Source organism: Suricata suricatta, chromosome 14 (assembly GCF_006229205.1).
Source record: "Suricata suricatta isolate VVHF042 chromosome 14, meerkat_22Aug2017_6uvM2_HiC, whole genome shotgun sequence".
NCBI classification, from domain to species: domain Eukaryota; kingdom Metazoa; phylum Chordata; class Mammalia; order Carnivora; family Herpestidae; genus Suricata; species Suricata suricatta.
In genome coordinates this window covers 62,590,008-62,614,121 of record NC_043713.1, presented here as the reverse complement: position 1 = coordinate 62,614,121, position 24,114 = coordinate 62,590,008, and the positions used below count along the sequence as shown (strand labels likewise).

Sequence of the window (24,114 nt, the reverse complement as noted above, 5' to 3'; positions counted from 1 at the left end):
GTGCCCAGGGCCCCTGCTGTCTGTCATCATGAATTGTGCAGTTTGGGGGTGGGAGTGTCTAGCATCCTATACAGCCAAATCTGTGATATAGCCTGAAGGAAGGTATTGGTAGGTCCACTCCACCCATGTTGGGTCTCACCCCCAGGGACACCTGGTGCCAGAGAGGCAGAGCCATGAGAGCCACTCTGTCTTTGATGCTGGCCCTACGTGAGGGCTTGAGGGAAAGAGTGTTGCCAAGAATGCAGTTGAGGGCTGCAGGAGTAGTGGTTTATTGACGAGGCCAGCTTCCCCAGCCTAGTGACTGCCCACCTGTGGGGCTCAGGATGTAAGCTGGATGAACCCCGGCAGAAGGTGGTCCTTTGGGTCCAAGGTCCTAGGGGTTGTGGCCACTCATTGAAGGGCAGTCCCTGACAGTTCCCAGTGGCTCTGGCAGGCATCAGACATGGCCTGAGTGCCCGTATCATGGGCAGAGGCCAGAGGGGCACTGAGGCCCCACTTCCAGTGGGCCTCACAATCTTGGGCATAAAAAGGTGAATCCATAGGAAGTCTGGGTTGGGCTATAAATGTGGCATTGGCCTGGGAGGCCACAGCCCAGGCAAAGCAGCGTCTGGAGGGCGAGTCTGAAGGTGGGTGGTAGTAGCCCATGAGCACTAGGCTGGACGGTGAAAGAGGCTGCCCGTGCAGAGCCTCCGCTTGAGCTCCTGCCACAGCAGCTGCCTCTCCCGCTGGGCCCCCTTCATGACACCACTGTTCTCCAGGGCACGGCGGGACAGGTAGGGCAGCACTTCCATCACAGGGCCATAGGGTACATACTTGTACACAGGAAAGCCTGCCTGACCTGTACACACAGGCAGAAGCAGTGAGGCCCAGTCCTGGATGCCCCCACCCCTGCTCCCCTGGGAGGCTCAGCTCACCTAATGGAAAGCTGATCTGATCACACATGCCCAGTAGCTGTCCAAAGTACACCTGGCGATCAGCAGGGTGCAGGCCCAGCTCTTCCATCCTGGAGACAGACAAGATGGCAGGTGAGCCCCCGGGGCAACTTGGGCTAGCTCTGAGCCCTCCACTTCCACTCCTAGATCTTTATAACACTTCAGCCGCCATCCCCTGCAGGGTGGGGCATGAGTTTAGGCTCTGTGCTGCCCAGACCAGACCTCTGCCCTGCAAGTCCCACCTCAGGTCATGGCCACCAAACTCCCTCCCCAAGCCAGGCTCCCCCTCCCATTATGCTTGCTCCCCATGGCCCCTTCCCTCTCCCCTGCCCTGATCCAGCAAGGCAGGCCTGCCCCAAGGCATGGTAAACTCTCAGAGGCCCTCCTCCAACCCCTTTTTGAGCCCCTCTCCTTTGGTGCCGCACCATCTCCATCCCACACATCCCTCCACCCCACCCGGTCTCTTGTCCTCCCCTTACTGGCTGCTCTGTCCTATACAGCAGCACTAGCCACTGGTGGCCCCTGAGTCTCTGGAAGTCGACTGGTCTAGACTGAGAAGTGCTAGAAGTATCTAACACACATGGGATTTTGAAAACTGGAAAAAAAGTGCATTATTTTTCTGAAATACTGAATACAGATAATATTTTGGATATGTTGGGCTAATTGAAAGGTATTGTTGAAATTAATCTCTTTCATGTGGCTAGCGGAACATTCATGTGGCTCACATTTCTATTAGTGCTGCTCAGATGTTTTGGGGCAGGTGGCCCCCAACTATGTCTAGCACCCTCTCCTGCTCTTACCCTTTGCTTCCCCAGCCATGAATGAAGACATTTAGGTCCAGTCAGGCCTTAGATGACCAGATACAAGTCAGATCCCAGGGCAGGGCCAGCAGAAGCAGTCCCCCGCTGAGCCCAGCCAACACTGTTGGCCCACGGAACATGCAGCTGTTCAGGTCTCGGAGTTCGGGGTTGGCTTGCCACTCAGCCAAAGCTAACACAGGCGGTCTGAGCTCCCTGATGTGGCATCAGATACCCACACTGCTTCCTCGGGGAAGGTAAGCCCAAGCTGCCGTGGCTCTCCAGCTCCCAGTGCAGGAACACAGAACTACGTCCTGCAGGCGCCAAGCCTCCTCCACGATGGCAGTATTTGTGGAGCCTGGCTCAGGCCCGGGGGGCTACGAGAAAGGAGAGCGCACTCAGCTGGCACTCCAGACAAAGGAAGCCATGTCCAAGGCAGGAGGCCCCCTGGCTAAGATGCCCAGAATAGGCTTCTCGGTGGGAAGATTCAGAAAGCAGGAGAGAGGAAGCCCTTCTAAGGGCAAGTTATATCTTTAGAACTTTTACTCTTCCCTGTCTAGCTGGTGAGTGGCCGTCCTGTGACCCCTACCTAAAATGGGAGTGGTCAAGCAAAGCCTGCTGAGCTCATAACTCAAACCTAAGAAGATGCCACTTGCACATCAGTGACCCTGTGGGGCCTGCCACTGTGTAGGGGTGCAGGGAGGCTCTTTGTATACATCAACTAGTGGAGGACCCTGGAGCACCAGGGTCAATTTCCATCAAGGAATGATAGTATTTTTAAGTCTAAGGGAAAGCCAGGGTTTAAGATTTGCAATGAAATCATCTGTTTTAAAAGTCAAGCCAGAACTAATTTTTTTTTCCTGCACCAAGCACAAAAGGTACCTCTGGCCCTCTGACATCCAGTGACAATGTTGGGGCATCCAAGGCGGTAAATGAGCAGCTGGGAAGTCCCCAGGGAATGCAGGGAAGAAGGCGGAATAGTCCTGTCCAGCTAGGACTCCACTCAGCCCCTCACCAATCCCACAGAAACAGTGAGACCCCAATCCTGGTAGGGACTCTCAGGAGGGAGACTTGTCAAAGTCTGCACTCGGCCTGGGTAACGCTGGTGGTCTTGGCGCTCATGTCCCCACCCTGATAGCTGCAAATGCTATGCATTAGAAATCATGGTTTTCACTAACAAAAAAAATGCTCAACGTCACTCATCATCAGGGAGATACAAATCACAACCACAATGAGGCACTCACACCTGTCAGAATGGCTAAAATTAACAACTCAGGAAACAACAGATATTGGTGAGGATGTGGAGAAAGGGGAACCCTCTTACACTGCTGGTGGGAATGCAAAGTGGTGTAGCCACTCTGGAAGACAGTATGCAGACGCCTCAAAAAGTTACAAATAGAACTACCCTAGGGCCACCTGGGTGACTTAGTGGATTGAGCATCTGACTCTTGATTTCAGCTCAGGTTGTGATCTCACATGGGATCAAGCCCCATGTCAGGCTCTGAGCACTGACAGAGCAGGGCCTGCTTGAGATTCTCTCTTTCCCTCTCTCTCCCCTCAATCTCAAAATAATGAAACATTAAAAAAAAATAGAGCAACCTACAACCCAGCAATTGCACTACTCTGTATTCATCCAAAGGATAAAAAATGCTGATTTGAAGGGGAACATGCACCCCAATGTTTATAGCAGCGCTATCAACAATTGCCAAGTTATTGAAAGAGCCCAAATGACCAGCGAATGGATAAAGAGGATGTGGTATATATATGTATATACATGTATGTGTGTGTATATATTATTATTACACGCATATACACATACACACATACGTACATACATAATGGAATATTACTTGGCAACCAAAAAGAATGAAATCTTGCTGTTTGCAACAACATGGAAGAACTAGAATATATTATGCTAAGCAAAATAAGTCAGAGAAAGACACCGTGGTTTTACTCATGTGGAATTTAAGAAACATAACGTGAACATAGAGGAAAGGAAGGAAAAATAAAAACAGAGGGAGGCAGTACATAAGAGACTCTTAAATACAGAGAACAAATAGGGTTGCTGGAGGGGAGGTGGGTTGGAATAGGCTAAATGGGTGATGGGCTTTAAGGAGGGCAGTTGTGATGAGCACTGGGTGTCATCTGTAAGTGATGAATCACTAAATTCTACTGAAACCATGATTTTATTGTATGTTAAATATCTTGGATTTAAATAAAATTTAAAAAAAAAGAATCCTAGTTTTCAGCTGCAGTGTCAGGCTGTGAAAAAGCAGAGAATAAGCTCCGCTTCACCACATGGGTATAGAGTGACCAGAGTCAGCTCTTCAGGCAGCTGGCTGCACTGTGCCTTGGCTGTTCTCTCATTGCTTCTTCCGGAAGCCCTGCTTGGCCACGATCCTTGGCTGCCCTGCTTTGCCCCTGGGAACGGCGAGGGCTATCAAGGCCACTGCCACCGTGCTTCCTGTGGGGCCTCAAGCCCCGGAAGGTGGAGACTGGGGAGCAGGAGGAGTGGCTAGGACCCCCCATGTGGTGCTCCTTGGGTTAAGACAGATACCACAAAAAACATGGTGGTAACACTGGAATATTTAAGAGTTTACTTCATGGGGTGCCTGGGTGTCTTGGATGAGTGTCTGTCTTCGGCTCAGGTCATGATCTCCTCAGTTCACAGGTTCGAGCCCTGTGTCCAGCTGTATGCTGACAGCTCAGAGCCTGGAGCCTGCTTCAGATTCTGTGTCTCCCTCTCTCTGCCCCTCCCCTTCTCATTCATTCATTCATTCATTCTCTCTCTCTTTCTCAAATAAATTTAAAAACATTTAAAAAATATTTTTTAAATTTACTTCACCTTATTCCTGTATCTGACTTGCACGGATTCTACCAAAGTTTTGCTCCACAGGACACACATTTAAAGAGAAAACAGACTATAGTAAGTTCTAAATGCAGTTAAAAGGTTTTTTTTTTTTTATGTTTTTATTTATTTTTGAGAAAGAGAGCAAGAGAGAGACTGAAAGACAGTGTGAGCAGGGGAAGGTCAGAGAGAGAGGGAGACACAAAATCTGAAGACAGGCTCCAGACTCTGGGCTAGCTGTCAGCACAGAGCCTGACACGGGGCTCGAACCCATGGACCTTAAGATCATGACCTGAGCCAAAGCTGGACGGTCAACCAACTGAGCCACCCAGGCTCCCCCTAAATGCAGTTTAAAACGTTAAGAGTAACTATTTATAATGGAGATGACTCACTGGAGGCCTCCTGAGGGGCTCCAACATTGCACACCATATTTGCGCATTTCAGTAAGCTATTTAAATCACCTAATGAAATTTAGTTTCTGATTTGAAATTTAGTAAGTCAGGTATTAATTTTAAAAACCCAAGCCACTGCAAATAGCCTCTTTGCTACTGCAGTGCCAGTGGCCAGCTGGACCTGGGGAGACAGGGGGCTTGCAGGACACTAAAGCTGCCACTGCAGCTCATTCCACAGACATCACCCCCAGATGCCACCACGTCCAACAGGTCACTCTGCACATAACTTCCATACCGCTCATCCCAAACTGCTCCCTCACCCCCACCAAGGAACACCAGACAGCTGAAGGGGGTGCCTACCTGCGCAGTGTGAAGCGAACTGTGTCCTCATTGTGAGAGGCCACCATCACTTTGGCTCTGGCATTATGCTTCAGCTCCTCCAGGACATAGTTGAGGCACCTGAAGGGAGTGCCACGTGAGCCCCAGCCTGTAGAGGCCCCAGGCAGGCCCACAGGTGTCCAGCGAGCCCACTCCTTCCAAGCATGGCCATGGTGATGGGACCAAAGCTGTATTTATCACTCCTCAATACCTCATAGGTAAGAAAGAAACTGTGAGCAGTGCCTGGGGCTAGACATTCCACAGGAGACAGCTGGGACATAGGGCACCCAGGACAGACGGAGCTCCGCTTCCAGAGGGGTCCACAAGGAGACTGAAGCCTCCCTGTGCACAGACAGTGTGAGGTCCTGCCAGCGTGAGGGTCACGTGACAACTATGTCCTTGCCCGTGAGCACAGGAGATGGGGCCAGGGTGTGCTATGAGTCACTACTGTAATGACCTGACAGAACCACCAAAAGCTCACAAAGATGGGCACCCACCTAGCTGTTGGGTTAACACTGTGGGCTGGCGCGCAGACACAGGACGATCCAAATGGGTGTTACATGGAGAAGCAAGGGCACAGGGCTGAATGCACGATGCCAAAGCTGATGTGGGCACACCCATGGCAGACTTGGAAGCTCCCAGAAAGAAGCAGGGCACTGCCAGGGAGGGAGCAGGAGCCAAGGTGGGCAGACACTCAGGATCTGAATTTGCAACACTGCAACACACAGCTCACAGAGAAAAAGCATGGGCTCTGCCTGTCCTCCCTGCAGGACAGTGTCAGTGAGATAAACACAGCAAAAACAGATGCAGCCACAGTTGATGATCCTGGTGTGTCATTTGGAAAGCAAATGGGCCACATGCAAGGCAAGAGGTCGCTCGGGGTTCCCTTGTCCTAAGTGTCAACAAGAGCTGGCTGGGGGACCTGGGCCAGTTTAGTTTTATTCAGTAGACTTTTCTGTGCTAAATATCCACCTTAGTAGTTTTTAGAAAGGGTAAAACAAAAGCAGAGGATTCAAAAACTAAAAAATAAAAAGCAGAGCCCTCAGAACACAAGTCTTGCTCCTACAGAGGCTTCTGGCACACTGGGCTGCTCCCCCTTCAGACAGGGGTCCCGTCAGGTCAGTTTCAACACCCCTGTCCTGTGTTCTCATTCCCCTCCCCAGGAAGCTGCGAGGCCCTCACCCCAAAGGGCCAAGGAGGGCCGGCGCACCTGTGGTACATGGCATTGGTGGCTTCGTACGTAGGGTTAATGGGGTCCTCATAGCCAATCTCCGCAGCACGGGCGCGTTCCTGGGCCATATATGCACCCCGCACCAGCTTGGCCCCAAAGCACCAGCCCTCACGGCGAGCCAGCTCCACATCCAGGGTGACGTTGTCATAGGCATCCTGCGGGACCAGGGCCAAAAGTTGCTGCTGACCAGGATGAGGCCCCCTCCACCGTGAGGCCCGGGTGCTCAGAAGAGCTGGGAGACAAGTGTGAGTGAGCAAGGCCCTCTGACTTCCATCTCCAAGAAATAGCGACTCCTTTGTGTGGCCTGGGGACTACCTTGTTGGGGGAAAGACTAGGTACCAGCAGCCATGGTACACTCCAGAGTCTTCTCAGGCTGATTCAGGGGCAAGGGATGCTGCTTGCTATGGGCATCTCCCTGGGTCCCCAACCCACCCACGTCCCCCAGCCATACAGCCTTGACACCCATCCCACACCGTCTCCTCCAAACACCTGGCTGGTCCCAGAGCAGCCCAGCCCAGGTTTGTGCTCAGCGACCCCACCCTCAAGAATCCTGGGCTCCCTGAGGTACATGCAAGATTCTCAGCAAGTCTCTTTGTGGGAAGTGGACCAGAGATTTCATCTGATTCTCGGAGGGACCCAAGCTAAAAAATGGCAGGAAAAAACAGTGACTCATGAGGCCTTCAAATTTCGGAGATTAAGGCACATGAAGCAGACTGTAAAAAGCCTAGATCTTCCTTCTACCCCTTCAAAACCCTGTCTTGGATTTGAGACCCAGAGGAAGGACTGACACACAGCCAGTTACAGAGTCCTGGGGCCTCTCTTCCCACTCAGAGGCCATCACACTCTGGCAGAGGCCTCTCCCGACACCAGCATGGGCCTCACGTGAGGGGCATCCCCTCACCTGAGGGCGGGTGGGTGAGGGGGGGCAGTGGGCAGGGGCCATACCTTGAGGTAGCACTGGTACGTGTTGAAGATGAGTGGCTTCTCCGTGTTGAACTTACGCTGCATTTCCAGGGTCAGGCGGCTGATGGCAGGCTGGAAGTAGGTCTGCTCGGCATCCACCATCAGCCGCACACCCACCTCGGTGGCTTTCTGAGAAGTGCAGGGTGGAACAGAAGGTCTGACTGGGATCACATGAGACAGGTGCTCCCCCCCTCCCAGGCACGTCCCAGGGTCCTCAACCTTGGCCAGGACGTCCATTCTTTGCAGCATCCTCGTCATCTGCAGCTCTTCCTCCTCAGTGAACTGTGACAGCAGAGGCTCCAGCTGTCCTGTCTGGGGCAGCACATGGTCAAGCCACAGCAGGGCTCCAAGCTCCCACCTCTCAAAGCCACAGCTCCCTCTGCCTGAGGGCATCTGCCTGGCCCCCTACCAATACCCCAGGACCAACGAGTCTACCCCATATCCTGCCTCCATTTTCAAGTGAAGATTGGCACCTGTCCTGAGGCCACCTGTCACCTGGTCCCCAGGACCTTGTTGCCAGCTAACACCTTCTGACTCACAGGGCTAGCTGCCCCAGGTCAGGCCTGCACCCAAGGTGTTTGCTCCCACACAATGGTAAGGAAGAAACCCTTGACACATTCAATCACCCAGAAGGACTCAGCCCCTAGCAGGGAGAGGGCTCGGGGGAGGAGTGGTGGCTACAAGCAGGAGGGACAACTTGGAGTAGACGGACAACACAGAGCAAGGACAGAGGCACCATCTCCAGACAGTGGTGGCTGTCAGGGAGCTGGCAGGTCAGCAGAAAGCTGGTGCTCAGCAGCTGGGGTGGGGGTGGGGGGCACCTACCCTGGAGACCTGTGCAACCCTGGGCCCTCTGCGAGCCCCACACGCCCACTAACACTGCCCAGGGCACTCTCAGTGGGGTCTCCAGCATGCCCTTCCATTGGCCCTTAGTGTCTTAGCTTGGCGACTGGGCCCTCCATCAGCTGGGGCCCAGTGCCGGGGGAAGGCAGTATCAGTGGGATGTTTTCCTAAGGGGCTTGGCTGCTGCTTTACGTCCCAGCTCAAGGGTGGCTTCAAATAGGGCACGAATTCCTGCACCTCCCACAGGCAGGATGGGAGGGGGGAGGGCATCACATTCCTCTCTCCCCGAACATAGGATGGCCTAGTAACTCACTGTCAACAAACAGAATTGGGCATAAATGATGCTGTGGGACATCTGGAGCTAGGCTGCAAAAGGTAATAATGCTTCTGCCTGGCTCTCAGGGCACACTCAACCTGGGAACCAGCTGCCATGTGGTGAGGAAGCCCTGGCTCAGCCAACATCAACTGCTGGCCGTGTGAATGGGGACCCTCCACAATGACCCCAGCTCCCACCATGCTCGGAGAACTGGAAGGGAGACCCTGAGCAGAAACCACACGAGCTGAGCCCTGTTCATCCAGAACCGTGACGTGGGATAATATGATTACTGCCATTTCTGGCCAGTAGTCATATCAGGTTTGGGGTAACCTGCCAGACAGAGGACATGGGTCTCTCTCCCCCTCTGTGGGGCACTCATGGGTCTGTCCTCTTCCTCCAGACCACAGGGGTGTTATGCAGCCAGGCAGGACTCTGGTTTCAGCCAGACTGCGTCCCCAGCTGCTGCCTCAGGGAAAGTATCAGGGAACATTTCCCTTCTCAGCCTTGTGCCCCTGTGAGACAGGGTGACAGGGCAAGGGGTCATCACCTGCATGTTAGGGACCACCAGGTGCTTGGAGAGCTCAGTCCTGCTGTCGATGAGGCTGTTCCAGTCCAGTAGGTCCAGAGTGCTGTGGAAAAAGCTGCATCAGCACAAGGGCGCTATGATCTGTGGGAGACCTAGGCCCCAACCAGCCCATTCCTTAAAAGAGGACCCCAAGCCCACCCCCCACAAAACTCACCTCAGCATTCAGTTTCAAAGGACAGATAAACATCCTCTGTTTATAAAATGGAAACCAAAACCAAAACTCTTGCATCAGGGTGGTGGCAGCTATATATAAAAACCCAGGGTGAACACCGAGAAGACCATGGGCCGTGTCACAGCCTCTGCCAGCCCGGGGAACCCGGTGACTTCAGTCCAGGCCCCAGGTGTCTCAGGATGAGTCGTGGGGCCCCCAAGTTCTCAGCTGCCCTCACTCTCCGCCTGCCTGCGTGTGGGTCCGAGGGAGGGCTGAGTGTGGCACCCTCATGCTAGGACCTGAATAATTCTGTGAGCAGCCCTGCCAGTTAGGTCCCCCCCCGCCCCAGCTGCTGTCTGGGCCAGCTGCAGCCCCAGTCCCACAGACTCCAGACTCCTGTCAACTCCTGTGTCTCAGGGAACAAGTCCTTCCGCATTGCCGCCCCAAGCCCATGCTCTTCTGGAGGGCAAGCAGGACAGGGAGAAGCTGTTGGGGCTCATCTAGAACCACGGCTGAACCAGAGCATACAGAGCATGTGCTCCTGAATTCCCAGCTGCAGGGCTACTCTTACCCAGACATGCCCAGGGTCTCCGCAGTGAACCAGCTCTCAATCTCCGTCCTGGATGCGATGCCCATCTTTGCCACACTCTCCTTGAGAAGTGAGAAGGTGGCAGTCCCACGGACGTGCCCCAGCCCCATTCACTAACATTTCCTGTTCCCCTGAACACTAGTGTGGCTCTTTTGAGTTTTTTACACCATTACCGAGAACAAGATAGTTTTGGCCTGTGTTTCTGTTCCACAGACAGGTCTATTCTTACCTGTCTCTGATGCCCCTTCCCGAGCCCAAAGCTAGCACTCAACCATGTGCAGGGCAGCACCCCTGTCCTGAAATCCTTCCACCCAGCATGTCCTCAACCTCTGGGAACCTACCTCAAACACTGCCTGGCCAGCTCCCCCCAGGCAGGGCTCCTCCCCAAGCCCCCACTGTGTCCACCTAGTCACACCCACCAGGGCAGGGCTCTCCTACCTGTAGCACTGCCACCTCCAGCTTCATGTCCATGGCAGCCAGCCCAGCCTTCCCTTGCTCTGCAGCCATTTGGTGAAAGAATCGTCTCCACTTGGTCAGCACATCTGAGAACTGGAGCTGCGAGTGCAGGCCTGAGGCACCAGCTCTGGCGCATGCCCAGGACCTCTGCATAGCTCTGGGCTCCCTCCCAGTCTCACCTATGCGCCTGGCTCCCAGCACCAAGGTACCAACACATGAGCTTTCGCTTAATTCTCACAGCAGACCCAAGTTCTTACAGACTCTCTCTGCAGGTGGAAGGTTCTGACACTTACCAGAAACTGGGGTCTCCCCAGCGCGGTGAGCTTGATGGCTGAGAAGCCATCATCACTGGCTTTGCCTGTCAGAAGCCACAGGAAGAACCATTAGGGCTCCAGATGGGGATAGGGAGGACCAGGAGCCTGTGCCTAGAGGGACGGACACATGGCTGGCATGGCCCCTCTTCCTACCAATTACCTACAACATACATGGTACTGGGTCTCCCTCACAGATGGGCCCCAAGACCACCAGGGAGCGTTGAATGATCCAGTCGCCAAAACTGAGGACAGAGCAGTGGGACCAGCAGGTCTCTCCCCGCCCTCCCCACTTGAGCTTAGCAGGGCCACAGCAATCTCTAGGAGGGCTGTCTGCTCCCTGGCATACATGCTTTACCCTCCCTGGAAGTAGTTCTAGTGACAGCTCAGAAATCTCAGGCTAAGGTGGGTGGCACCAAGGGTCCCTGCTGCCCCCGTCCCCAAGAGGAAGGGAGAGCCCACCCAAGGAGCCAGATATCTTGGGCTGCTGGGTAACTATTTATGGGCAGAAGGACCATGTTTCTACCGAGCCCATAAATGCCCATGTACACAGCTGCTTCAGACAGCCTACCTTGGAGGGGGAAACAGGCAACTTGGCAGGGTTTGTTGGGCACATGGGTCAAGGAAGGCAGTGGGCAAAGGAGCCAGTGAGACTGGCCCACTCTGTCCCTGCCTCCACATCCTCTCCCATGCCACCGGCACCCCAGGCTGTCTGGAGCCGGGGTGGGGGGTTCACAGAAAACAGAAATGCCAAGTGGAGCACAGGGTAGAGAACAGAAGGCACTCAACCACACCTGACTCTCTCCTCCCTTCCAGAAACCCATGACCCATCTGTGACCTTTGCTTCAGGCAAAGCAGGCACGGAGGAAGGAGGCGCCCCCTGCTCTGGACCCCTTCTGCCTGACCACCTGGAATCTCCCCAGCACTGCTCTCAGAAGGCTGCTTCTGAGCACAACTTACTCCAGCTCCTCCCGGTGTTTGGAAGGTAGAGCCCACTAATGGAAGGGCTGCTGGGGCCACCTGGCAGGCTGCACTGTGGCTAGGGGGGTCCTGAAGAATAAAGGACCCAGAGGCCCCCCTAACTCGCCTCCCTTGGTGGGCTCTCCACCTAAGGCCAGGCAGGAGAAGTCTTCTGTGGCAACAGCGCAGTCATTGGCAAACCCCAGTGCCACATGTGGAGAGGCTCGAGCCCTGACCCAGATGGGGGTGCTGCTCAGCCCACTGGCAGCCTTACTCAGGTTCTCATCTGGGCCCTGATATCTAGGAAGGGGCAGGAAGTGCTAGGCTCCTTGGGTAGGAGCTGTACTCAGGCGTGACCTAAGCCCAGCCTATCCTCCCCATGTCACCCATGGTCATCCTCATGACCATCTGAGCCCCAGGCAAGTGGTCCAGCCTGGCCTTGCTTTCACCAGCATCTCTACACAAAGAGATCGAGCCTCCCTGGCAGGTGTATGGCCGGCAAGGAGGAGGGCCCTACCTGAAGCCTCAATGCAGCGCAAGAACGTCTCCATGTGGCTGTCACACTTGGCTTCATTGGCATAGAAGTAGGTGCGGGCACTGATAACACCATCCCTGCGGTCTCCAAAGGCCCGGTGGGCCTGGTACTGCTTCTCCCTCTTACTTGTACCTGGAGAGGCAGGCACATGGCCCGAGCACACACAGGCTCTGTGCTGTGCTCTGGCTCCCACCTTACTCTAGGCAAACATGGGGCTTCCCCCACATCCAGCAGGACCTGCCCATGGCCCAAAGGCCCCCTGCCCTCAGGACTGGCTCCTTGGCAGCCACAGCCTCCCTCCACTGTGCTGCCCACCGCTCCCTGCTCCTTCCACTTGGCTGAGCCCTAGTCACATGGCAAATCTGGGCCAGAAAGGCAGAACCCAGACCCACTTAGGACAAGGCAATGAAGACCCCTGGGAGAGCCCTGAAGATGTCAACAGCTTTGGAGCAATGGCCTGGGTGCACACAGGGAGAAGCCATGTGGGCACAGGGAGGAGCCTTGGCCCCAAGTCTTGCCTGTGCCCTTGAACCTAGGTCTCCCAAGTAGGGGTGGTGAGGGCGGGGGCGGGGGGGGGGGGCGGGGCAGGTGGTGAAAGCATTTGTTCCTGAACGGCCTCCTTGTACTCACCACTGCCCTCTCTCTCTACAGCTGATGTACAGGACCTGTAGGAAGGAAGAAGAGGGTGAGGGTGGGTCACACCACCTCAGGCTGCAAGTGACAAGCACGTGTTCCCCTTGAACAGGCAGAGGTGAGAGGAAGCCAAAGGTGGAGTCCTGAACCTGATCTGCCATGGAGGGCTGTACAAGAATGGCTGGGTTAGCCCGGGCAGGTAAAAGTGACTCAGGTGCCCCACCCCTTACCCACCCCAGCCTGCAGGGTCACCTCCCCTGAGCAGGGCAGGGAAGCAGCCTCACAGACCAACCTGGCCTACAAGCTCTGCATCCTGGAGAAGGTTCAGATTCCTTATGGGTAGGTGAGGAGTGAATAAAACTAGCTGACAGCCCAAGGCATAGAGGAGGTGCTTAATAAAAGCTAGCTATGAGGGGGAGGGGGGCATTCCTTCTGAGGGGAATGGAGCCTCAGGGCCAGCCAGAGCTGATAAGGAATGGAGCCCGGAAACTACCAAAGTACAAAATTCCCAAAGCTGAGGAGCAAGGCCCCTTGCTTTGCCCTATGCCCCCTACATCCAGGCACCTCCAACTGCCAGGAACCCCAGGCCAGGCTCTGGGTTTCTGCCAGGGTACACAGCTAGCCCCACTTTCACCCCCTTCCTGCTTCATTCTTACCCCTTAGGTGTATTTTCTAACCAATAATCAGAATTTTTTTTTAAATGCAAGCCAGCCCTCCTCTGGCCTCCCATCACAAGGGAATAACAGACCCCAGTCCTCATGAGGACAGATCAGTGAGACCAGCCTGAGATCATGCTTGCCATTGCCCACACTGGTCTCCCTGCAGTCCCCTTGCCATGCCCCTGCCATCCCTGCCCGGTCTGCCCCCATCCAGATCCCCCCTCCCCCAGAATGCTTGCGAGAATCACAGTAGGACCATCCCCCTCTCAGTGGCTGTGACAGCCAGGACAGCAAATGTCATAGCTAAGCCCACTCAGATGAAAGAGCTGCTCACCAGCACTGTCCTGGAGTGCATTTGAGGAGTTCTGCCCATCATCTGACTTTATATTTAAAGCCTCGTAAATCAGTTCTCACAGAAAGAGTGCAGCTGAAGCCCTGTGGCTTATCTGGTGAACTCCTAAATGCTCAGACCCCTGGGGGCCCCTGAGGCTCTGCCCATACTTTACAGGAAAAGGACAGTGTTTTCCCCATCCCCTACCCCCACCCCCTCTGCTGGGGCACTTGAGACAGAGGTAAAGACAGCAAAGCCGCTGAGAGCTAATTGCACCTGCAAGAGCCTCAAGTAGAATCAAAGGTCTAAGGCAGCTTTTGACCTCCGTGCTCCTGCACCAAGGGGCTGCCAGCTGCCCTCCAGGGAGCCCTCTCTTTGGGTCCTAGTTCCTGTGCAACCCCAGGGCCCATATCTGTCAACTGTAAGGACCTGGGAGTCTCAGTAGCTGGAACAGTCCACAGGGGCTAAGGGCGCTGCACATGGCTGCACAGCCCACAGGCCCCACCTGGAGACAGGGGACAAGAGCCACTTCATGCCAACTAGACATATGTGTTTGATGTACAGAAGAGGGTGAGGTGTGACTGTGTGACAATATTTTACTCTGTAACATAAGAGAGGGGTCAGCCCCACACACGGCATCCCCTCTGGGAACAAGGAGCACCTGTAAGACCAGCCCCAAGATGTGGTCCAGGTACAACCAGGCAAATACCATGACTCAGGACCCACCATCTGAACTAAGGCATGGGTCTCATCAGCAAGGAGGGTGGCTGCTGGGACTCAGGCCTGCTCTGTAACCACACAGCCCATGGCTCAGGGAAACACAAGTATTCACCTTCAAGGTCCCTGCCTTCTAGGCAGGTTGCATTCTGTCACAAGGGAAATCATTATCTAAAAGGCCCCTAGTGGCCCATCGCTGGGTAAGGTTCATGCTCAACATTTCCACAGCTGGCCTATCGACCCTCCAAGCCCCAGCCAGCCTCCAAAGGTTCAGGGGAGTGTGGGCCACTCCCTACAGGTCCCTGCCTTCAAGGTCACTGACTTCTAGGCAGGCTGCATTCTGTCACATGGGAAATCATTATCTAAAAGGCCCCTAGTGGCCCATCGCTGGGTAAGGTTCCTGCTCAACATTTCCACAGCTGGCCTATCCACCCTCCAAGCCCCAGCCAGCCTCCAAAGGTACAAAGGAGTGTGGGCCACTCCCTTCCTCACTGCCAGCAGAGTCAGTGGCAGCAAAACAGTCAATCTACACTATTTCCATCCAAGAACCTTCTGGGCACAGACCAGAGAGGAAGCACTTTAGAAATGGACTGAGCAGAGGAACTGGGTCGGCCACACTGCCATGTGATCAGGGGGACAGCCGCCTGTCTCCGAGCAGATGGCCCTGAGAAGGGTCAGAGTCATACTTTCAACCAGGCCTAGTGGGTAGGTCCTGAGAAGAAAAAGATGGCAGCTGCCAGGTACAGTGGAAGGGAGGAGGGTCACGTGACTGGCAGGGAAAGGAAGAGACCACCCTGTGTGTGCACATGCACACACACACACACACACACACACACACGCACATATATGCACACACACGTGCAAGGCCCAGGATGTAGAGGAGGGAAAAGAATGTGCCCAGGGGCAGAGGGCAGAAGTTCAATACAAGTGACCCGGGGGGTTACAGAGGAGTAGGAAGGCCCCGACCATCTCTTGGCCACCTCCAAGCTCAGCTCACTGCACTGGGTGATTTGTTGACTGGACACCTTTTAGAAGAAAGCAGAAAGTGAGGGGGGCTCTCGCTGGCTCCCCCTGGGGGAATGAAGGTGGCAGGAGGGAGTAAAGCACAGAGAAGCCCAGTGGAGCTCACTCCTGCCTGCACATCCACATCCCTAGCCCCCCAGGCCCTGGCTCCAGATAGCACCTGAGCGCTCTGCGCCCACCAGTCCTGTGGAGCTGCCCCCACCTTGGGGCTCCACTGCCAGCCAGTCCTGGGTCTGCAGAGGCAAGACAGACACACCTGCCATCCATACTCTCCCCAGGTGTCCTTGTCATGATGGATCATTAGGAGGCACCCTTCCCTTTTTCTCTATCCCCATAGCTCCCAGCCTACTGGGGAGACCCTCTGGGGCTCCTGCCTTCTACCAGGTGTTCTGAGAAACACCATCCTGCCCCTGCTACTCTCTCTCTCTCTGGCACTTGTAGCCTCTTACCTCCTGCTTCCTGCCCAGGAAACCCTTCCAGGGTCTCCTCCTCAGACCTTCAGGAGGCTGCTGGGCCTCTTGTGCATTCAGACACTTCTCTCCTTTCTGTGCCTCACGTGGTTATGCCCACGGCAAGCCCAGCACCACCTATACCTTTCCTACCCCAACCTCTATGGCCTTAATTTGGGGTAGTGGCCTCTATAGCACTCCCCAGAGCAGGGTCTACATGCCTTGTGACAGGATTAGCAAGACAGACCTCTGGGGCCACCAGGACACAGAAGCACTTCTCTGCATGGGGGCTGCATGGATGGAGGCTGCATGGTAGGAGCCACGCCTGACTAAACACCCAGGAAGCCAGGCAGGCAACTTGACAGGACAGATGTTCAACCAGCACCCACAAGCCTGCTTCTGTCCCCTCAGTCCAGGCCTCTCCAAAGACACAAGGCTGCCTGGCAGCAGACCTGGGCATGAGTGGACACCTGCCACTTGCATCAGATGCCAGTTAGGACAGGAGGGAACACCACTCACATCCCAGAGCCCACCAAGCAGGGCTGCTACATCATGACAGGCATCAGCAGCAGCATGGCCCAGGGGCACAGGTTCCTTGGCTCCAAGACAGGGCAAGGCCAGCCCATCTCCCAATACTCTCCCTGCAGGACAGGCAGGAAGCCAGCTAGATCACCCTGGGAAAGAAGTCTTTTCATACCGGAGGGAGATTACCCTATTGTGAAATCACTCAGCCCTTAACCCAGACACAGCAGGAACACAGAGCCCATTAGTTATTCAACAGGCAGCGTCAAGAAGGCTGCAGCCCCAGGCCACCGTGAGGAATACATAGAAGGGTGCCAAACTGGAGAACCCTGCCTTTAAGACAGCAAATGGCTAGGCAGGGGCTGGACTCCCCAGGCCAATCCACTGCTGCTGTTGCTTCCTGGCTTGAACATTCCGTTCCCAGGGCAGGAGCCTCATGTGATGCCTCCCCTCCCCTCTTGTTCCCAGGCCAGAGCAAACATCCCAGCCTACAACAGGGCAGGTTACTCAGCAGGCCTGTCTCGGGCCCCACGTGGTCAGGCACAGCTGCTGTCAGAACTAAGGGTCCCAAATGAAAGCGAAGTCCTGGCATGGAGGGGTGCATGCATCAGCACAGGAACTGGGCATTTTGCACAGAAAGGGCTGGTCTGGCCTGGATTTGCTGTGAGGCCACCTCTCCAGGAAGCAGAGGGTGACCTAATCCTCTAATTTTGTTCTGTGGCCCAGAAAGGTAGGTCAGGGAGGTACCCATATGTCCCTACACCCACTACCCAGAGAACAGATTTTACAGCAAGTTGGTGATCTCAGGAGGAGACCCCAGGCCAGCCTGCTCCCACACTGCTCCTGGCTGTACATTCCCTTCTTGGACCCCTGCGTAGGCACCAGACCTGACAGTCTCCATACCCACCAGGCAGAGCCCCCTACTAATCAGAAAACCCTCCCAAGAGCTAGGCAAGAGTTGGGCAGTGGGACCTGTCCAACAGGTTAGCAATGCCTCAGAAGAGATGTTTTAGTAGAACAGGAAGCCAGAGCACCTCCTAATCCAGGGTCAGCAAATAGGTTTTGTGAATGGTCAGGTAGCTTCTATCTTCAGCCTTGTGGGCCATATGGCCTCTGCCACAGCCATTCAACGCTGCTCCTCTAGAGCAAAAGTGATTTGAATTTCATATACTTTTTTAAAATGTTTATTTATTTTTGAGAGAGAGAGAGACAGACAGACAGACAGACAGAGCATGAGTGGGAGAGGAGCAGAGAGAGAGAGGGAGACATAGAATCCAAAGCAGCTGCAGGCTCTGAGCTGTCAGCCCAGAGCCTGACATGGGGCTTGAACTCATGAATCATGAGATCATGCCTGAGCCAAAGCTGGATGCTTAATCAACGGAGCCACCCAGGTGCCCTGAATTTCATACACTTTTAAAATATCACAAAATAGTATTCTTGTTTTGTTTCAACCATTTGAAAAAGCAACAACAATCTCACCTTGCAAATCTCACAAAACCAGGCTGGCCGGCCACGCTGGGCTCTGGATTATAGTTTGCCAACGGCTATCCCTGCCCCTCCTCTAGCCTTGTGCATACAAGGCCTTTTGTGAAAGCCCACAGCTGTCATCCTCACAGGGCAAAAATGCAAGAAACCAGGGAGAACCCAGGACGGCCATTGGTAAGCAGGCTGACCAAGCCCTCCTATCCTTGGGGGCCTCCTCCCAGCCCAGCCCCAGATGGCCCCAGGATGCTCTGGGGTTACAACCAGATGCCCAGGCAGGCCTTACTCCATCTCCTTGCGCTCCGCCTCCTCGGGGCTCAGATCCTCTTCCACTCCATAGTCCAGGATGGAGCCCACGCCATAGGCTCTGTTGTGCTGAATCAGGGGCCGGATGGACTCCTGGTCCTCACCAGCCACAAACTGCCCATAGAAAGTCATCTTCATCAGCTTGTCAAACAGCCTTTGCCCCAGAAGTCTTCGGGTGAGATGGAGCAGCTGAAAGGCAGAGGGAAAGGGCTGTTCTGGCGGCGGGGCCTCCCCTGTCCCAGCAGGACACCCCTGCTTCCCCACCCCCTTCTCTCCAGCCATAAAGCCTTGATACACACCTACCAAAGCCAAACACTACTTAGGGCCTTGATGGAACAGCGGTTGCCACCAGCAGCAGCTCGCTTCTCTACGTATAGCCACTGTCAATCTACTCCTCATGCAGGGCAGAGGTCCCAGCGCCACCCCCACGGCTGTTCCCACTTCCCTGTCCTACACACTCCCAGGTGACCTGAGCAGCAAGCACATAGCGGTGCCAGACCATCATTTGGTGGATAAAAAAACGAATAGCAGGTCTCTCTGGGAATAGCAGTGGGTGTGTTCATCACATCCTCTGTATTCACACCTCAGTGGGTTATGCCAGGTAGGAGGATTCAGTGCAACTTTCTAGCAGGCGAGCACCCAGATTTTTCAATATTTTGTTCACTGCTTATTCCTAGTCCCTAAAACAGTGCCTGGCAAGGAGCCGGCCTTCCAGTAGTTGCTGAGCAGATGAATACATGCTAAATTCAGAAGGAGTCTGACTTCAACTAGAGCAAACATTAGGTGAATAATAAGCCAGGTGATCTTCTACAGAGTCCTCCGGGCCACAGCAGACCCACAGCTAGAGTGGACACGCCCCTGAGGAAGACGGCTGCCCATGGAGTACTCAGCTCCTCTTATCACATGTCACCATATCCTCAATGTATGCCATCCTTCAAAGTCCTGAGTCACTGCTTTGTGCCCAGTACAACTCCAGTCTAAACAAAACGCAGGAGCTCATATCCTAATGGGAGAGAGACCTCGATGGAGCAAGGCACCTCCACAGAATGATTCAGAACAGGGGGTGAGGGAGTGACTGTCAGAGCACAGGTAGGAGATGTTTGCTCACTTAGACCCAGAGAATGGACTTGCCAAGGCATGGAGGTGGCATGGAGTTCCTGCAGGAAAAACAGGGCAGGAAGGAGTGACGATAATGGAGGGCCCCTGAGGCTAGAAGGGATGTCTGCTTGGAGAGCACACAGGCCATCTGTCTGGAAATTCCTATGTGTCCACTATCTGCTCCCCTCCCCCCCACTTATCTCCAAGAAAGAAAAAGTCTGAGGTCTGTCAAATCCAGTGGATAACAGAACCCCTTTGTGAGGAACATCTCTTGGGATCAGGGCTTCAAGGAACAATCTCTAGTTTAAGCAGAAGTATGAGTAAATCAAAAACCTTCATCCGCAAACTAGTCCTGAGCAACCTCACATTGGCCCAAAGGCAGACACGCCCTGAATCAGAGGCTGCCATTTGGTGGAGATGCCTCAGGACCAAGCCTGAGGGCACCGCAGGGCAAACCAAGGACAAGGGTTTCCTGGGCATCACCTCTGCCTTGCTCCAACCTCTCTGTAGTGGTGTCTGATTTCACTGCATCTCATTAGGTTTTTCTGTTTGTCTGGCTTTTTTTTTTTTTTTTTAAGAAAGAGAGACAGAGAATCCATGCTGGACAATGTGGGGCTCCACCCCACCACCCTGGGGTCATCACTTGAGCCAATATCAAGAGGCAGACGCTCTCAACCAACTGAGCCACCCAGGTGTCCTGCGTCTCATCGCTTTTATAAAGAGGATAAGAAACAAACAATTCTAGGGTCAACCGGGGAGAATGGGGCAGGGTGTCTCAGCCTCACACAGCCTGGGCCAGTGGTCAAGGAGTCCATCAGCCAGAGCAGCCTCGGCAGTGGAAAAGCCAGGACTTGATTATATTAAAGATCACCCCAGTGACAGGCGGGGCAGAATTGGACACCTGAAAACCATCATCTGGTTCTGGAAAACCCCAACATTGTACATGTCAGCTCTGAGAACTGTCAGAAGCCACCATGTGCAAAAATGGGCCAGCCATCTACTCTTGGCCCAGCAAACTTTCCTGTCCAGGGCCACATGGTAAATAATGTAGGCTGTGTGGGCCACACAGTCACAGTCATAACTACTCAACTCTGCTGGCAAAGCCCAAAAGCAGCCACAGTCAATGCTAATAGAAGCAGCAGGAGCAAGGCAGATGCTGTTATTTGACTCAGGGGGGGCCCTGGGCTGGTAACCTCCCACACACCCTGCACTTCGCACTGACCAGCTCCCGAGGTGGAGGTGGGGCTCAGAGAGAATGGCAGGGAAGGCCACCCAGGTCACTGAGCCGGTCACTCACCCTCTCAGTCTGGCAAAGGGAAGGCCAACCTGTCACAGAAGGTTATGGAACCACAGGGGACAGATCTGGCAGTTTTAAAACTAACCCCAGAGCAAAGCTGCCCCTTTAAAACCATCCAGGCATCAGGTGTATCCCTGGGTGGCACAGTCTGAGATGAGGGTGGCATCCCCTCTTCTCCAGGTAGGGGCATCCATCATGGGTAGAAATGCACCAGGAACACATATACTCGCTTTCACCATAAAAGATTCAAACAGATGTGTGCAAAGCAAGAAGGGGTAAAGCCAGTTCTCTTTCCTCCCTGTCCCCATGGCCCCCATCACCATCCATCCTGTCCCCTTCCCCTTCTGTTATCCTCTTCTCCACTGGCTTATACCCAAGTACGGAAGCCTTGGTCATGGAAGACTTGGGTTTTCTAAACTCTTGTCTTCTGGAAAGGAAGGGACAAAACTGGGTGCCAAACCAATGCAGCAGCTCCAAATGAGCTCCCGCAGACTGACACTTGCTGGGAGCGGATTTGATGACCCCCACCCCCCAAAGGTGGCACACAGACCCACCCTGCTCAGCAGGAGTAATTTTCACTGCAGACCAGAGGACAAGGTAAATGCTGGTTCTGGAGAGCAGCCCACAACTCTACAGCCTGGTCTCTGCCCCATTTCCTCCAGCACCAGGTACCAAGGCCACTGGCACCAGTGTGCCCACTGGCGATGTTGTGGTGGAACAGGTCCCACAGGGGGCAAACAGAGCACCGTCAGTGGGCTCCCTGAAGGCATCCCCAGGACACAGGTGGGACAGGAGGGGAGCCTGGGAGAAGCCTCCCCACACCTCCAGGTAGCCACAGTGGTCCCTACACTCCAGCACTTTCTGGCACTTGGACAGTGGCACCCACAGCACCCCATGGTCTCCAGCTGTGCTGGCTTCTCTTCTGGCTTTGATCCAAAGGAAGAAAGCTCAGAGACATAGGACCTAGATGACTCCAGCCTTCACTCCCTCCCTTCCAGTCACGTGGCAGCAGGCACAGTTCCTGCACCACTACTGCCCCATGGATCCCAGTCCCACCCAGCAGTCCCATGATGCCCCAACTACAGGAGCCAGGTCCCTGTCCTTGCCCTCCATGGAGACTTCATGGCCAGTCTAGTGGTTCCCACCCCCACCTGCCTCCTCCCTCCCAACCACTGCACATCCAGAACTTGCTGCTCTTTCCTGCTCTTCAGACGGTGGTGCTCCCCAAAGGGTCCTCATCACCTCCACCACCCCACCACCAGGCTCCTTGAACCCCGAGTATTCTTTTCTGCCCTCCTCTCCAGTTGGCCTGGGCTCTCAATAGCCACAAATTTGCCTCAGTACATCCACATTTACTGCAAACACAGATGACTTCCCAGAAGCCTCCATAACTCCAGTTCTGTCCCTTCCCCCTCCTTCAAGGACCAAGGGAGGCAGCACAATACCCTCAGCACAATCTTGCTTGAGAAACGAACACCACCCGCACTAAAGAGCCTTCCAGACACTTAGCACCAACATGCACCCTTGCAAACTGTTCCCAGGATCACCCTGAAAATAATTGTCATCTCCATACACCCAGACTGATAATGGCTGAGACAGTGTTCTGCTTTTTACTTCCCCAAAGGCTACACACTTTTCACAAGTTACTATGTTGAAGTAATAAAAGCTGTAGTTCAGTTTTCTCCCAACACTGTTAGGAGTAGCTGTGTCTGGCCAGCTCCTGAATCAGTTTCTGAAAACCCTGGGTTCCCAGGCCAAGAGCCCTTCAATACCACCAAGACTCCCTATTAAGCAACATTTAAAACACACAATTTTCAGGTGACAACTTTGCATTACCACAAGCAGCATAGAGCTTAAAAATTTAGAAACTGGTTTTTGTTTTTTAGTTGGTAGAAACTGGCATTAGGAAAATTCACGAAGCTCAAAGGAGAATGCAGGAAACACCTCCCCTTCCTGACTTCCCGGCGATGCTCAAGGGCCGGGCCCCGCTTTACAGTGAAACTTCATAAAGGCTCCCGGAACACGCAGAGGATCCGGCGCGCCCCGCCGCGCACCTACCCACCCACAGGCCCACCCGCACACCTGCTCGTGGTACGCCAGCAGCGCAGGCGAGGCGCACAAGCGCAACACTAGCAGGCTGCGCGCCAGCTCCCAACTGCGCCGGCTGCGGTACGCCTCCTGAGTGTTGCCGAAGTCCACGACGGGCACCGGCGGCCGCGCGCCTTCGGCCGCCCCGCATCCTGGAGCAGACTCCCGGCCTGCGGCGGACTGCTCTCGAGCCACGGGCGCCGTGGACAGCGGGGCGAGGCGGGGAGTGCCGAAGCGCAGCGCAGAAACGATGTGCCTCAGAGCCATGGCGGGGCGTCCGCTACCTCCGAGGCTGCTTAAGTATGCGCCGGCGGCCCCGCCTCGCCCAGAGCTCAGCTGCGCTCTCTCCTAGAGGCCCCGCCCCAGGATCCGCGCGGTCTCTACGGGAGGCCCCACCCCGCCCTAGGAGGTGCGCCGAAAGCTGAGCCACGCCCCTCTCCGATAGACCCCGCCCCGCAACCTGAACCACACCCTCTCACCCGGAGGCCCCGCCCCGCGCCCCAGCTCCTAGTGCAGCGTGGGCTCCTAGTGAAGCCCCAGGACCCGTGCCTTTCGCCTAATAAACCCCGCTCTGCACTCTGAGCCGCGCCCTCTCCTGCCTCCCCCTGACCTTTGGGAGGCCCCGCCCCGCCCTAGGATCAAAGCCACCTTGCAGGGGAAAGCCTGCCTGGCTCTCCGAGCCGCTCCCTCTCCCAGGGAGGCCAGACCCCTGAGAGTTCCTGAATCCAGTACTTCTGCGGCAGCCTCGGCCACCCAATGGCGCTAAACACGCCTGAAACCCTCCTTGACCTGTGGCCACACTCTCAAAGGAGTCCCTGTCTCCTCGGATGCCTATCCAAGATACTCAGCTTTATCTTTCCCGTAAGAGACCCCGCGCCTCCAGGAACTGGATCCACAATCAGCTGTGCGATTTCTCCGATTTTCCCAGGTCCCCAAACCTGGTCCTGTGGGTTCGGAACCCGCGCGTAAGCGCCATCACACACCTGCATACCTGAGCTCCTCCGTGTTCTTTGAGCCTAGTGGACTCACAGCGAGGCCGGGAGAACGTAGAAGCGGGCAAAGCGGTCATGTGTTGCTGCTTCTCACACGGGCAGGGGCGTTTGGGAGGCCATCCAGTCTCCCTCCCAGGCCTAGGGCGTGAGCGTGGGAAAGAGCCCCCGTAGGGGTTTACCCAACTCTTCCTCTCCTGTCCTCCCAGTTCCACCTCCCACCCTCTTGGTT

At 54.9% G+C, this 24,114-nt stretch overlaps 1 protein-coding gene across 3 annotated transcripts; it reads right to left on the bottom strand.

Moving 5' to 3' along the window:
- Positions 1-245: 245 nt before the first annotated feature.
- Positions 246-23,205, bottom strand: LOC115277276 (proline dehydrogenase 1, mitochondrial). 3 transcript variants are annotated; one of them, XM_029921321.1, is made up of 14 exons: positions 22,888-23,201; positions 18,391-18,599; positions 12,919-12,953; positions 12,271-12,420; positions 10,776-10,840; positions 10,465-10,581; positions 10,009-10,088; positions 9,248-9,329; positions 7,761-7,853; positions 7,524-7,670; positions 6,558-6,733; positions 5,330-5,428; positions 915-1,003; positions 246-838 (listed from the first exon to the last, which is right to left on the bottom strand). In XM_029921321.1, exons 1-14 carry the CDS (start codon positions 23,158-23,160, stop codon positions 651-653), a joined length of 1,803 nt encoding a protein of 600 aa, XP_029777181.1. In that variant the 5' UTR covers positions 23,161-23,201; the 3' UTR covers positions 246-650. The 3 variants fall into 3 exon arrangements, 2 of the variants coding, with proteins under 2 accessions (XP_029777181.1, XP_029777182.1); XR_003902344.1 differs by lacking the exon at positions 246-838 and adding an exon at positions 1,969-2,106 and having other exon boundaries at positions 927-1,003; positions 22,888-23,205; XM_029921322.1 differs by lacking the exon at positions 12,271-12,420 and having other exon boundaries at positions 22,888-23,200.
- Positions 23,206-24,114: the final 909 nt, after the last annotated feature.